At 40.9% G+C, this 13,970-nt stretch overlaps 1 protein-coding gene across 50 annotated transcripts in view; it reads right to left on the reverse strand.

Annotated features, from left to right (window-relative positions):
• The window catches only part of bent (projectin protein bent), a 206,019-nt gene that overhangs the window by 34,075 nt on the left and 157,974 nt on the right, over window positions 1–13,970 (reverse strand). For all 50 annotated transcript variants that reach the window (XM_067132017.1, XM_067132002.1, XM_067132011.1 and 47 more), the window contains 19 exons: window positions 12,809–12,989; window positions 12,114–12,229; window positions 11,642–11,825; window positions 11,309–11,439; window positions 10,991–11,162; window positions 10,566–10,844; window positions 9,994–10,163; window positions 9,534–9,663; window positions 8,800–9,102; window positions 8,313–8,597; window positions 7,515–8,117; window positions 6,658–7,375; window positions 6,314–6,480; window positions 5,359–5,946; window positions 4,667–5,248; window positions 4,172–4,477; window positions 3,858–3,993; window positions 1,940–2,106; window positions 264–1,730 (listed from right to left, as the gene is read on the reverse strand). In XM_067132017.1, coding sequence (XP_066988118.1) covers window positions 264–1,730; window positions 1,940–2,106; window positions 3,858–3,993; window positions 4,172–4,477; window positions 4,667–5,248; window positions 5,359–5,946; window positions 6,314–6,480; window positions 6,658–7,375; window positions 7,515–8,117; window positions 8,313–8,597; window positions 8,800–9,102; window positions 9,534–9,663; window positions 9,994–10,163; window positions 10,566–10,844; window positions 10,991–11,162; window positions 11,309–11,439; window positions 11,642–11,825; window positions 12,114–12,229; window positions 12,809–12,989 — 6,685 coding nt within the window. The remainder of the gene's footprint in view (window positions 1–263; window positions 1,731–1,939; window positions 2,107–3,857; window positions 3,994–4,171; window positions 4,478–4,666; window positions 5,249–5,358; window positions 5,947–6,313; window positions 6,481–6,657; window positions 7,376–7,514; window positions 8,118–8,312; window positions 8,598–8,799; window positions 9,103–9,533; window positions 9,664–9,993; window positions 10,164–10,565; window positions 10,845–10,990; window positions 11,163–11,308; window positions 11,440–11,641; window positions 11,826–12,113; window positions 12,230–12,808; window positions 12,990–13,970) is intronic.

Consider the following 13,970-nt stretch of genomic DNA (forward strand, 5'->3'; position numbering starts at 1 on the left):
GTTGGAAAACATATTTGATCAATAAATTATCATAGAGAGTGCTCTTTATAGATAATTCACTTATATAATTACAAATTCAAGTTCATATTAGATTTTCTTTATATATATATATATATATATATATATATATATATATATATATATATATATATATATATATATATATATATATGTGTGTGTGTGTGTGTGTGTGTGTGTGTGTTTGTGTATGTGTGTGATTGTGTCTTATTATACAGTACAATGCAAACATATCTGTCACTCACCAATAGCATTCTTGGCAATGATGCTCTTATCTGTGCACAGAGGCTCAGATTCGCCAATAGCATTGACAGCCTTAACACGGAAGTGGTATTCCTTCATGTGGACAAGACCATGAATGTCAGCCATGAGTCCAGCAACCTCTGCAGCCTCGGTCCAGGTACCACGAGATAAGTCCATCTTCTCCACCAGGTAGTGCAGGATGGGTGAACCACCATCATCAATAGGAGGCTTGAATGTAACTTTGCATCCCTCACGTGTAACATCATAAACATTAAGTGGTCCCTCTGGCCTACTTGGCTTGTCGAGTACAGTGACTGTACCTGAGGCAGATACCTTGCCAAGTTCATTTTCGAGGGTCAGGGTGTAAATACCGCTGTCTGTACGCTGAGCGAATGGAATATCAAGAATGGTCTGTTTACCGTATGTCTGCATGTCAACACGCTCAGATTCCACAATTGGCTGGCCATTAACAGTCCAAGAAACCTTGGGCCTTGGTGCACCACGAATGGGCACAGTGTAATTAAGGCGAGTGTTAGCTCTGATGACAAGATCTTCAAGGTTCTTGGTGTCAATGCCGGGCTTTTCAAAGCGAGCTTTACATACAATGGGCTGTGAGGCATCAGATGGTTCAGAATTACCAGCTTTGTTGACAGCAATGACACGGAACTGATATTCTTCACCTTCAATGAGATCTGGAATAGAGGCCTTTGGTCCATGCTTGGAAGAGACTTCAGCTGCCTTTTCCCATGGTCCAAAGCGCTTCCTCTTTTCAATGATCCAGTCTGTGATAGGAGCACCTCCATCATTCCTAGGCTCGGTCCACTGGATGTCAACACGGTCCTTGTCCCAGTCCATGATCTCCGGAGTACCAGGCTTGCCAGGCTTAGTGTATGGATCCTTAGCTGTGATTGTTTCCATGCCAGCAAGTGGCTGACCTTGGCCTTGCCGATTAACAGCGGACACACGGAACTTATAATCGTGTCCCTCAATGAGGTTATCAACTTCACAACTGGTGCCCTTGACCTCCCCACATGGTACCCATCGCAGAGTCTCAGTGTCCATCTTCTCAACGACATACTGGATGATTTCAGAGCCACCATCGTCCTTAGGTGGTTTCCAGGCAACGGTGCACCCAGTCTTGGAGATGTTAGAGTGCTTGAGTGGTCCTTCTGGAATACCAGGAACATCCAGGACAATGATGTTGCATGTGCAAGTATCCTCACCATTCTTGTTACGAGCATTGAGTGTGTAAGGACCTGTGTCAGACCGCTTAATTTCATTGATCTTGAGAGTCGTCATGTAATCTTCATTGAAAATGGAAAGGCGGCCGGATGGATACAGGTCAGAATCATTCAGCTTCCATTGCTTTGTTGCTGGTGGTTCACCAATGACTGGTACAGGCAAGTTGAGGTTCTCTCCGGCCCTAATCCTGATCTCCATCATGGCATTGCGATCAATGCGAGGAGGCACTGTAAAAAGGTTGAAATAAGTTTCCATATCTAAAATAATTTGCTCAAATCGAAATACAAAGTTTTAAAAACTCATTTACTATCGTTCTGAAACAAGAACATGTTCACTTGACAAATGTAATTGCTATAGTCTGCAAACGCCCATCTTCATGACTAACTATTCAGCCTCACAATATACAGTGAATTGAAATTCGTTCAGTATTACTTACGGTTCTTGGGACGTGCAACATGTGGCTTAGTTGGCTCAGATGGTTCACCAGGACCAGCCTTGTTGACTGCCAGAACTCTGAATTCGTACACGTTTCCTTCAATGAGATCAGGAACGTGGGCCTTCAGCTGGTCGCCATCAACCTTTGCGCACTTGTCCCAGAGTGGACTGAAGTAAGAGAGAAAAAGATAAGGAAATATTAGAACTACAAAAAGTAACAACTACATCCTTAAAACAATAACAGTAACAAATGGATAACAGGTAATTTCTCTTAGGTAGTGATAATGAAATGAGTTCGTTCAATGAAGGATACGTAAACAAGATAAAAGTGATTATGAAGACATGGAAGGGGTGGAAGTTAAAACCAGAAATGTAAATGAGAGAGAGAGAGAGAGAGAGAGAGAGAGAGAGAGAGAGAGAGAGAGAGAGAGAGAGAGAGTTGGGATCAGGAGAATGAGGTGACCTATATATTTAAATCTAATAAAAGCAAGGTAAACCTATTGCTCTAAGATACTACACGAAAAAATATTATGAGAATACAAAATTACAACAATAAGTACATGCCATTAACGACAGAAATGATCACATGGATAGGAAAAGAGCAGTAACTGCATGCAAGTACACTGAAAAATTATAAGAATTTTTTTGTTCACTTCAGTGAAGAGGTGCATTTCAGTTTCGTTGAGAGTGGAAGAAGAAATCAATTATCTATTGCAGACGGTATATCACAGAGTATCATTGCAGCTACACAGTAAAGTGATGTCTTACACGGACAAAATTCAGTTCGTGCCAAGTTTTCATGCACCAATCCGATTTTCTTTAAGAACAGACAGATCAGCGACTAGAAGAGATCACTAAAATTACTCAGTGTCTGAGATGACCTGATTCTTCCCCCAGACCAGCGGAGATTGTTTGTGAAACTGAGAGAATTCGTATTATTCTGAGCTGGCAGTGAATGAATTCATTCGTCTTTGTGTTAAGAAGATAGATCTCAAGGAGAATCGAAAATACATTGACAACACCATCACGGAAACACGGAGAGGGGTTGGAGGGACAAGACGTCGACCAGATCCTGCACTGAGAGACTTAAAGGATGTTCGAGAAGTCCTAGATGAACAAAAGCGTGAAAAAAAGTTCGAGCAAGCTTCATAGAAAGGATGACCTTGGCTGACCAATCAAAAACTCTTTAATCCTCACTGCAGAATCCGAGTTTCGTATCTGTACTAGATTTCCAGATCAAAGCCCCCCCCTCCAACACTTCTACAATACGGAGAGTAAGATATCGACTAAGTGAAAAATGAGGAAACGACGATTTTGCATTCATTTTTTTTACCTCAGTCCATCGGGGTCGATTTTTAACATAATTTCGTATCTGCAAGTATCAGGGGGGAACAACTGTAAGAAAACGCATTTGTGAGACGCATTTGTAAGACTATTCTAAGCTATTTTAAGGTAGATGCTCCTTCTCGTCTTTGTCATATAATATTAAAAATATTGGTATCTAGAAAAATTTTCAATATTTATAAACCTTGAAAAGATTCTCTACGTAAGGTTATGCATCTTAAAACCTATTCCCAAGTTATCACAAAATTTCAGTACACAAGGTCATCTACAAAAATAAATATTATTAATGCCTTACAAGACATCCGACAGCTGTCAACTAGAATGACAAACAAATTTAATGCATTTTGAAGTATGGGAAATATTCTGAAATCACGCAATTTCTTCCACGTCTACTTATAATTTTCATAGCCTTATAATTTTCTTAGTTTACTGAATTAAGAGAATTTTACTAAGAAAATTTATTTATTTTCGCTACAGCGCATATTACCTTTACTTCGAAAGAGACAAATATAACCTTAACAATAACAAAAAAGAGCAGAAGTCATGAAAACAGTGTTCAGGGAGATGAAACTCACTTGTGCCTGTCCCTCTTTTCAATGATGTAGCCTGTGATGGGATTGCCGCCATCAGTTTCTGGTCTCTTCCATTCCAGGTCGACAAAATCGCAGTCGAAATCAACGATTTTAACATCCTTTGGTGCACTAGGTGGATCTGCAGATGAAGAGGTTAGAATTAAGAAATATTATACCCAACTGGTCATGATTTATTTTCTTTGGAGTTTGGTCACATGAATCAATCTCTCACCAAATAATTTCAAAGCATATCATAAAAAAACTAAAAATTTAGCATTGTTGGTTTACACGTTCAGTATGCGGATCGTGATACTTACCAAATGGATTCTTAGCCTCAATGGCTTGCTGGGTAGTAAGTGGATCAGAAACACCAAGACGGTTGACAGCCTTCACGCGGAATTTGTACCTGTGGCCAGGCGTCAAATCGTCAACCTCAAATGTAGTTTCCTTTCCTGGGGTTTCACCAGCAGGTACCCAGCGTCCAGTGGCTTCATCCATCTTCTCCACAATGTAGTGGTCAATGGGACAGCCGCCATCATCAGTTGGTGGATTCCAGTCAAGCTTGCATCCTTCGGCATACACCTCAGAAACCTTCAAAGGACCCATAGGAGCGCCAGGTTTGTCTGCAAAAGGATTAATCAAAACTGATTAAGCAATCTGTGTACAGAAACTAATTATCAGGCAACACCAATGACCACTTCATCAGATGGATTAACTATTTGTATCATTCTTCTCAGCTAAATCCTTTCGTCATCACAATTTTCATGCGACAGAATAAATAATATATATGCTTAGATGTCTTCAAGACTTACCTAGAATTATAACTTCAACATCAGCAGAGTCTTTGCCATTGCAATTCTCAGCTGTAATAGTGTAAGTGCCGCTCTCAGCTCTGGTGCCGCTTGTGACACGAAGTTTGGTGTTATAATCGGTGTACTTAGCCAAGATGGCACCACCTGGTTTAATCTCCTTCTTCTTCAAGAACCATTTCTTGTCTGGAACAGGTTCACCAGAAACGTTGACATCAAATGAGAAGCTCTGACCTGCCTTGATGCGCACTGGTACAAGATTTGTGCGATCAATCTTAGGTGGCATGTTGCGAGCCTTCACAGTAACAGGTGGTGTTGTGTTAGATGGCAGACTTGGTCCTGCTGCATTTACTGCTCGGACACGGAACTCATAGGTCTCATTTTCGATCAAGTCTGGCACCATACACTCGGTCTTGTTGGCAGGGACTTCACAAGCTTTGTCCCATCCTCCATACTTGTCTTTCTTCTCAATGATGTATTTCTGGATGGGTGCTCCACCATCACTCTTTGGTGGATCCCACTTAAGGTCAACCTTGTTCTGGTCGTAATCAGCAACCTTTAGATTTTCTGGTTTGCCTGGCTCCTCTGCAAAATTGAAAAATATCAATATATTAATCTCTGAAGATATTATCCCACTGGTAAACAGATGTAAAATATGAAGCATCACTTAACACACATGAATATATAGGACTTACCATAAGGATCCTTTGCTAAGACAGGCTCTTCAGCATTAAGAGGATCTGATTCACCCTCAGCATTGACAGCTCTGACACGGAACTGGTATTCATTTCCTGGAGTCAAGTTGTTGAGTTCAATGGCTGGCTCAGGTCCAGTTGTGCGCCCAGCAGGAACCCAGAGACCTGTATTGGGATCCAGCTTTTCCACTTGGTAATACTCAATGGGGCTACCACCATCGTCCTTTGGCCGCTTCCACTTCAACTTGCAACCATTACCGTGGACATCTGAGACCTTAATAGGGCCTTCAGGAGGCTGAGGCTTGTCAGTTACAGTCACACGAACAGTTACCTGGTCCTTACCAGAGCTGTTGGTAGCTGTGATAGTATATTCACCAGAGTCAGTACGAGCTGTCTCACGGATCACCAATTTGGAGTTATAATCAACATTGGTGATATTGCAGTGCTTGCTGGACTGCAACTTGCGATTGTCAAAGGTCCAGACAGCATCTGGTGGAGGTTCACCAGAAATATCAACATCATACTTAAGCATGGAGCCAGCCGAGACAGTGATGTCACGCAGATTCTTGCGGTCAATTTTGGGTGGAACTGTAAGGGAAGATTACACCGATAGAGTACCTTTTAAAATCCAGATGTATTTTTTTGCTGACACATTTTGTGATCAGTGTGAATCCTTATGAGCATAAAACATACATCCATGCATTCATATCAGTGATACATATATTATTGTTTGTAATGAGTAAACAGTTATATGGAACAAACTCAAAAGGTTATTCACTGACCAACAAAGACATCTTGTTGGAACAAATTTTTCAAAAACTTTCCTTAAGCATTCATCAAAAATCCTATCTTTGGAAAACAAGTTAGCATATATTTAAGTAACTGACTTCACATATTCTATCTCTGAATAAGTTTTGGAGTATTTGCTTAAATACAGTACTATAATACCACTTACCAAATCTGGCCTTGGCTTGGTAAGTTTTGCTTGGGTCACCTGGTTCACCAGGTCCAGCCTTGTTGACAGCAATGATGCGGAACTGATATTCCATACCCTCGGTAAGGTTGGTAGCAGCTCCCTTGGTCAGTGCAGAGCTGGTTTCACTTGCCTTCTCCCAGAGATTGCTATGGATTAAGAAAAAAATATTTTTAACAATACAATGTTCTTGCATCAAAATATGCCCATTCATAAACTATATGTCACTACAATAATCTTTATAAATTTATGTTCGCAATAACACAAACCCACACATTCTCCGAGTAACTGAAGGTTACAGAAAAAACCATTTTGATGCTACTTACGTGTATTTGTCCCTCTTCTCAATAATATAATGAGTGATAGGAGACCCACCATCTTCCAAAGGCTCACTCCATTCAAGATCAATGCGAGTTGCGTCCCAGTCAGTGGCCTTTGGAATACCTGGCTTACCAGGAACTGTGAACGGATCCTTGGCAATGATTGGGCTGAGTGTTGCCAAAGGCTCTGATTCACCTTCCTTGTTGAAGGCCTTAACACGGAATTCATACTCGTGGCCTGGCGTAAGGTCTGTTACCTCTAACTCAGGACCGGTGCTCTTACCAACAGGAAGCCACAAGCCAACATCAGGATCGAACTTCTCAACCACATATCCCTCAACTGGAATGCCACCATCATCCTTGGGTGGGTTCCACTTCAACTTGCAGCCTTCCTTGTGAATGTCAGAAACGTCAAGAGGCCCTTCAGGCTTACCAGGCTTGGAAATGACAGTAATGTGAACTTCTGCCTCATCCTTTCCATGAGGATTGGTGGCAATGATCTTGTATACTCCAGAGTGCTTCCTAAGTGGATCATCATTGATGTATTTACTGTTGTAAGGAATGTTCTTGATATTAATGATACTAGAGTCCACTACTCTCCTCTTGCCCTGGAACCATTCTACTTCCGGAGGTGGTTCACCAATAATCTTGACATCAATAAGGATTGGCTCACCTTCACGGACAGTTATATCCCTCAATGTCTTACGGTCAATCTTAGGTGGTACTGTAAAATAAAAAAAAATAACATCGACATTAATCAATCCATTGAAAAAATTACCAATGCTCAATAATAAGTTCATCAAACTTACTTAAAAAGGGAAAGGCAAATATGTCATAAATGTGAGATGAGGCTTGATACTTACACTTCCTAGGCTTGCAGGTAACTGGCTTGCTGTGAGGAGATGGTTCAGATGGTCCTGCCTCATTCACAGCACGGACACGGAATTCATAAGTTTCGCCTTCATCTAGATCATTAACCCTGCCCTTAGGAATATCACCTTTAACCTCAGCAGCCTTGATCCACTTTCCAGAAAGTTCATCACGTTTCTCAATAATGTAACCAGTAATAGGAGAGCCATTGTCTTTTGGTGGCTTGTCCCATTTAAGTTCGACAAAGTCTTTGTCCCAGTCAGTAGGCTCAGGTTTGCCAGGTGGGTCTGGAGGATCAAATGGATTCTTGGCCACAATTGTGTCAAGCCCCTCAAGAGGTTCAGATTCACCCTCGCTGTTAATTGCTGATACACGGAACTTGTACTCGTGATTGGGTTCCAAGTTCTCGACTTCCATTGTTGGCTCACGGCATCTGCCTACTGGTACCCATCGGCCATTTTCTGGATCCATCTTTTCAACAATATATTGTTCAATGGGAGCACCACCATCATCAAGAGGCTCCTTCCAGCGAAGAGTGCATCCTTCCTTGTGGATATCAGACACCTTCAGAGGACCTTCTGGTTTACCTGGCTTGTCTGTTAAAGTGGAATAAAAAATTTCATTTTGGTATTGAAAACATGCTTTAGGCATATGTTACATACTTTTGACACTATTATAGTCATATACTTCCAAATTATATTACATCATTGCTAAACATACTCTTGAATCTGGTTAACTTTACATGAAAAGTTTTCAGGTATAAGTTACGAAAAAATACATTAATTACGAACCTAGCACGGTCACTTCAATGGTATGTTCATCATGACCAGCTGAGTTGTCAGCCTTGATAACGTAGGTGCCGTTATGAGCTCTTGTACAGTTAGCAATGACAAGCTTGGAGCGGTGGTCTTCTTCATCAATCTTGACGTCATTTTTGTCGTTTTCTTGGCGGGCTTTGTTGATGAACCAGCACTTCTTAGGAACAGGTTCACCAGTGATTCTAGCATCAAGCTTGATCATCTGGCCTGCACGAACCTTCAGGTCTTCTAAGTTGGTGCGGTCAATCGCAGGTGGCACTGATAGAAAAAAAATTGGGAATAAATTATTCATATTAAGTAATATGTTTAGATGACTAAAGACATTTTTTCCAAGTGTACTGTAATTCCTCATAAGATAACTATGAGCATTATCTGGTGGCTTCATTTAATCCAGTGACAGGAGGATTAAATGCAGGGTTATGTAAAGCAGAAATGAACCATTAGTTGTTGTATTACTTACAGAACTTAGCCTTGGCAGTGAAGTTGTCAGATGGATCAGAAGGCTTGCTCTGACCAGCCTTGTTCACTGCCTTGACACGGAACTGGTAGGTTTGACCTTCAGTCAGATCGTTCACCTTTCCTTCAGGCTTGTCGCTCTTGGTTTCGCAGTGCTTGACCCATTTGCTGGAAAAGGCGTCCTTCCGCTCAATGATGTAGTGAGAGATAGGGGCGCCACCGTCGCTCTCAGAAGGTTTCCACTTCAGTTCAGCCCAGGTTCTGTCGAAGTCCTTGACCTCAGGTTTTCCTGGCTTGCTTGGGGGATCTATAAGGGGAGAAGATAACCAAGCAAATTAATGACAGTTGACCTGAAGAGCAACTCACGGCACAGGAATGGCAAACCAGTTGACATTCAATGATTTATTATTAAGTATTAGATCCTTGCATAAGAATGTCCACTACATCTATCATTAAATACAGGGGCTTCGTACTAGGCGTTTTAAATTTATGGCAATATTATTATTATTATTATTATTATTATTATTATTTATTAAAATATTCTAGACACAAAGAACCCTATGAACTCCAGAGATGAAGTTATCATTTGTCATCCAAAAGAAGAGAAAAGAAGCATACAGAAAACAGTCATTAGAATTATGACAGTGAAATCATCAGTTAGAAACATTTCTGGTAAGGTATTTCATCTTTCTTCCCATCAACAGTAAACTCTTGCTTAGGGTTTCCTGTTCCACTTACCGAAAGGATTCTTGGCCTTTGTGGGCGTCTCTGTCTCGAGAGGCTCAGATTCGCCCTCAGAGTTGACAGCTTTGACTCGGAACATGTAATCCTTTCCTTCCATCAGACCTGGTACCTCGGCATCGGGAGTCTGTTGGAGTGAAAACAGGTAAGACTGAAAACGTCGAACTTTTCTTGTGAATCAGCTTACTATTTTACGTCTGTTTATATGAATAAACATCTGTATTCCTTATATTTACATTCTATTATTACTTATCTTCAAATTCTGTCACGTCTGACTAACATTTCCCCAGGTTAAGCTCATATCTGATGCTCAACAAACAAATATTTTCTTAATTAGATCATTCTTTCCTAAACTGGAATTAAAACATCAACTTTTTTAGTCTGCTGACCAACAGATTTTCAGGCTATACAGAGTAGGAAAGTAACTTATCTTAATGTTCAGTGTTATTCCACTTACCTTGGTTTCGAGCACGGGTACCCATCGTCCTGTGTCAACGTCCATCTTCTCCACGACGTAGTGATCAATTGGCTCACCTCCATCATCCTCTGGAGGCTCCCACTTGAGCTTGGCTGACTCAGCAGTTACGTCAGAGACCTTCAGTGGGCCCTTGGGCTTTCCTGGTTTGCCTGTAGGAAGAATAAGGGACGGGTTACACTGGAGGCCAAGATACGACTTTGTGGCTAGGTAGCTTTGTTGAAATTATATCTAAAAATGCAAGTGTTCTATTTTCTCCTAATATCAAGAGCAATGTACCGTAAAGTTAATTTAAAAAAAGTTTTGCTTTAGTTCTCATTACTGTTAGACAGACAATGAGATCTAAATAGGTTTAGGAATGCCCTATGAATAAATGTAATTATATTTTGATGGAAGAAATGATTTTGGATTGAATTCTTCAATGCACATACCTCTTTTAATTAAACTGAGATCAAGGGAAAAATTTTCACAAAAAGCAAATTTGCAACTTATACCTCATCAATTTAATGGATCTTAGGAAGAGCCAGTAATAAAACTAATTTGAGTTTACTTACCAATGACAATGAGCTCTAGCTCAGCCTCGTCCTTGCCAGAGTCGTTAACGGCAGTGATCTTGTAGATGCCAGTATCTGCACGCACTGCCTTCTTCAGGTTCATGATCGAAAGGTGTTCTTCGCTGGTGAGGGTCATGCGACTGTTCTTGATTGATTCTCCCTTGAAGGTCCATGTCACCTTGGGATCTGGCTCACCAGTGACCTTCACCTCATTGTTGAAGGTGATGCCCGACCGGATGGTCTTGCGACCGAGGTTCTTGCGGTCGATGTGAGGAGCCACTGCGATTGGGGAAAGCAGGTTTATGCTTAGTTTGTCATTCAGGAAGGACTGACTTCCAATGTAAATTTCCTGACATTAATCTGTCCATATGACCAGAGGACACAAACCGAAAATCAATAAAGTTGAACAAGCAAAGTATACTTACAGAATCTTGGTTTGCAGGTGACATTATCTGAAGGATCAGATGGTTCAGATGGACCTGCCTTATTTTCGGCAATGACCCTGAACTGATACTCGTGATCTGGGGTGACATCAGTGATGCGAGTCTTCAGCTTATCACCAGAGCATGAACCGCAAGGTGTCCAGCCACGACTTGCCTGTGGAAATAGGACAGCCTCTGCTGAATGAAGAAACATCTATCTACGCGGGTAAAGCTATCATCAGTTTGGTACTGAAGAACTTTTTGATATACAGATATAAATGTATTTTCTTTTTCTTAAGATTTTTCTCTTTCTCCACTTACCATGTCCCTCTTTTCAATGATGTATTTAGTGATAGGAGCTCCACCATCGTCCTTAGGTTTAGTCCATTCCAGGTCGACGAAGTCCTTATCCCAGTTGGTGGGCTTAGGCTTACCTGGCTTGCCTGGAGGGTCTGTAAATGGAGGTCACAATTAGTTTTTCACTCGGCAGGATTTCAACAAAAAAAAAAAAGGTTCCATAACAACTAAATCTCAATTAAGATTACCAGATCTTGAGTAGGCCCTTCAAAGGATAGCATGGGGAGCAATAGAATGACCCTAACAATTTATTTCACTGATCTTGCAAGTTCCATGCCATCACAATAACCGACTTACCAAATGGATTCTTGGCAATAATGGCTTGGTCAGCCTCCAAGGGCTCAGATTCTCCCTCGGGGTTGACTGCCTTCACCCTGAACTTGTACTTCTTGCCCTCCTGAAGGCCACCCACATCGTACTCTGGAATTTTGGACTCGCCACAGGGCATCCATTGTCCAGTGACAGGGTCCAGCTTCTCGATCTGAAGGGAGGAAATTCGTTTACCCGTACAGGTTCGATATGAAGGCACTGATAAAATGTCATGATACAATTTGAATTCTATAAAGAGTATCTGTTCTTTATGCTTAATAAGAAAAGATAGAAACCACCATCTTGAAAGAAGGCAAATGGTTTAGGCATCTCGACGGCATGTCATATAAGAGATGTATAAAAGTACTGTCTACCTTCTCATAAAAGTACAAAATGGATTAAAAGATTTAGATCCAAGTCACGCTAAGAAGGGTGAAAATGTCAGTATTAGCTTCCTCACCTCATAGTGGTCAACAGGTACTCCGCCATCGTCCTCTGGTTTCTTCCACTTGAGTTTGCAGCCGTTTGCCTTGACGTCTGATACCTCCAGCGGACCCATGGGTTTGCTGGGAGGTCCTGTGGGTAGGTAAAAGTCATTGGGGGATGGAAACACAACAGAAAACTTTCGATAATCCGTAAAAAAACGTTGTAGAATTGAGGGAAATCATTCATATTTATAGGAAATGAGAGACAAAGGATAAAAGGAAAACCAGAAATGCATATATATACAAAGATAAGTCGAAGAACGTTGGCCAAATACACCTTGCAAGAAAGAAGCTAATTATATCAAACCTAATCTAATACACTTTAGGGAATGATTAATTAAAATCAGAAGCTATATATAAAAAGAAAGAAAATATCAGATGGTAACAAAATTACAGTTACTTTTTTTCACAGCCTAAACTAAAGGGGCCTTTAAGTAAGAGAGGTAAATCAGCGAGAATCTGTCCAAAAAAATATACTGAAGAAAAATGAAAATGATTTACATGAACGATATTAAACCTAAGGCGTTTAAGATACTAAGAACGAAAATGGATATCGTAATAAGTCCTTGACAAACTACATGGATTCAAATGAAGTGGGTTAAATTTACAGATACAGAAGTGGAAGAGGAAAACAAAGAAACAGCAGGCAGGCATTTCAGAATTCACGTACCAAGAACAGTCAGATTGATCTGGACAGAGTCCTCGCCGTGCTTGTTCTTGGCCGTCAGGATGTATTTGCCCGTCATTTTCCTCTGGGCTTTCATGATGAGGATCTTGGTGTTGTTGCCGGAGGCGTCGACGCGCATTTGGTCCTTGGTGACGAGTTCCTGTTCAGGGAAATTGAGCAGGGGCTGTTTTTGGAGCGGAAGAACGTAACAGCAGCAGGAAGCAGGAGGTTCGAGAAGGGAGGAAGGAACGAGAGGGGACATGCGAGGAGAGGGAATGATGGAGGAGGAGGAGGAGGAGGAGGAGGACATAAGGAAGTGGGTCAACCCCAAGAGGTCAGCACCATCAACACCATCATCAGATGGAGTTCCAGAAGGCATTAAAACGAATTGTTGTGGGGTTGTTTGAAGATTCGTTTTTTATTCACGATGTCAGCATCAGCGTAAACCAGGATAATACGAGCGATGGGAGATGGCCCAGGAGCATCATCATCATCATCATCATCATCATCATCATCGTCGTCACCATCACCATCACCACCATCGCCACAAGAGGGTCGGTTCCAGAATGGTTTCATTGTTTATATTCATGTGTGAAGTACCGTGTTGTTGTTTTTTTATAATTTTTTGTTGTTGTTGTGGAGGATTGGTTCGTTTTTAAGAGGAATGAAAAAAGAAAAAGAAAAACATGCGTTACTATGATTACTGTCATTGGACACAATAAATTCTACTCATTGACTAGCGAAGAGAAAGTCAGCTTTCATTGCAAATTAGGGAAAGTAATTTTTTTTACAGAGAAAGAAATAAACAACAGAATTTGCTATACAGGGATGCACATTTTGAAGTACATAATAGTTCTGACGTCAACCGTGAGTAAGAGTTATTACCAGTTATGAATATGCAGTGATATTAATACCTGTTGAAAAAAGGTGTTACTTGAAGACACGGAACAATTAAATGCTGGTAACTGATACAAAGAAAATAAGACGTTATGACAATAACAGAACAAGAAACATCGAGGGCAGAGAAAGAGAGAAATTAAGGAATAGGGAATTTTAGGGGTTTCTTAACTGAAAGCAGATATATCAAAGCTCGGGAGGAAATACTGAAGACAAATAAAGGTAGAACAAAGAAATGAAACAAGGAATAAGATCAGTAGGAATACAG

This window comes from Macrobrachium rosenbergii, chromosome 3, assembly GCF_040412425.1.
Source record: "Macrobrachium rosenbergii isolate ZJJX-2024 chromosome 3, ASM4041242v1, whole genome shotgun sequence".
Classification (NCBI taxonomy): Eukaryota; Metazoa; Arthropoda; class Malacostraca; order Decapoda; family Palaemonidae; genus Macrobrachium; species Macrobrachium rosenbergii.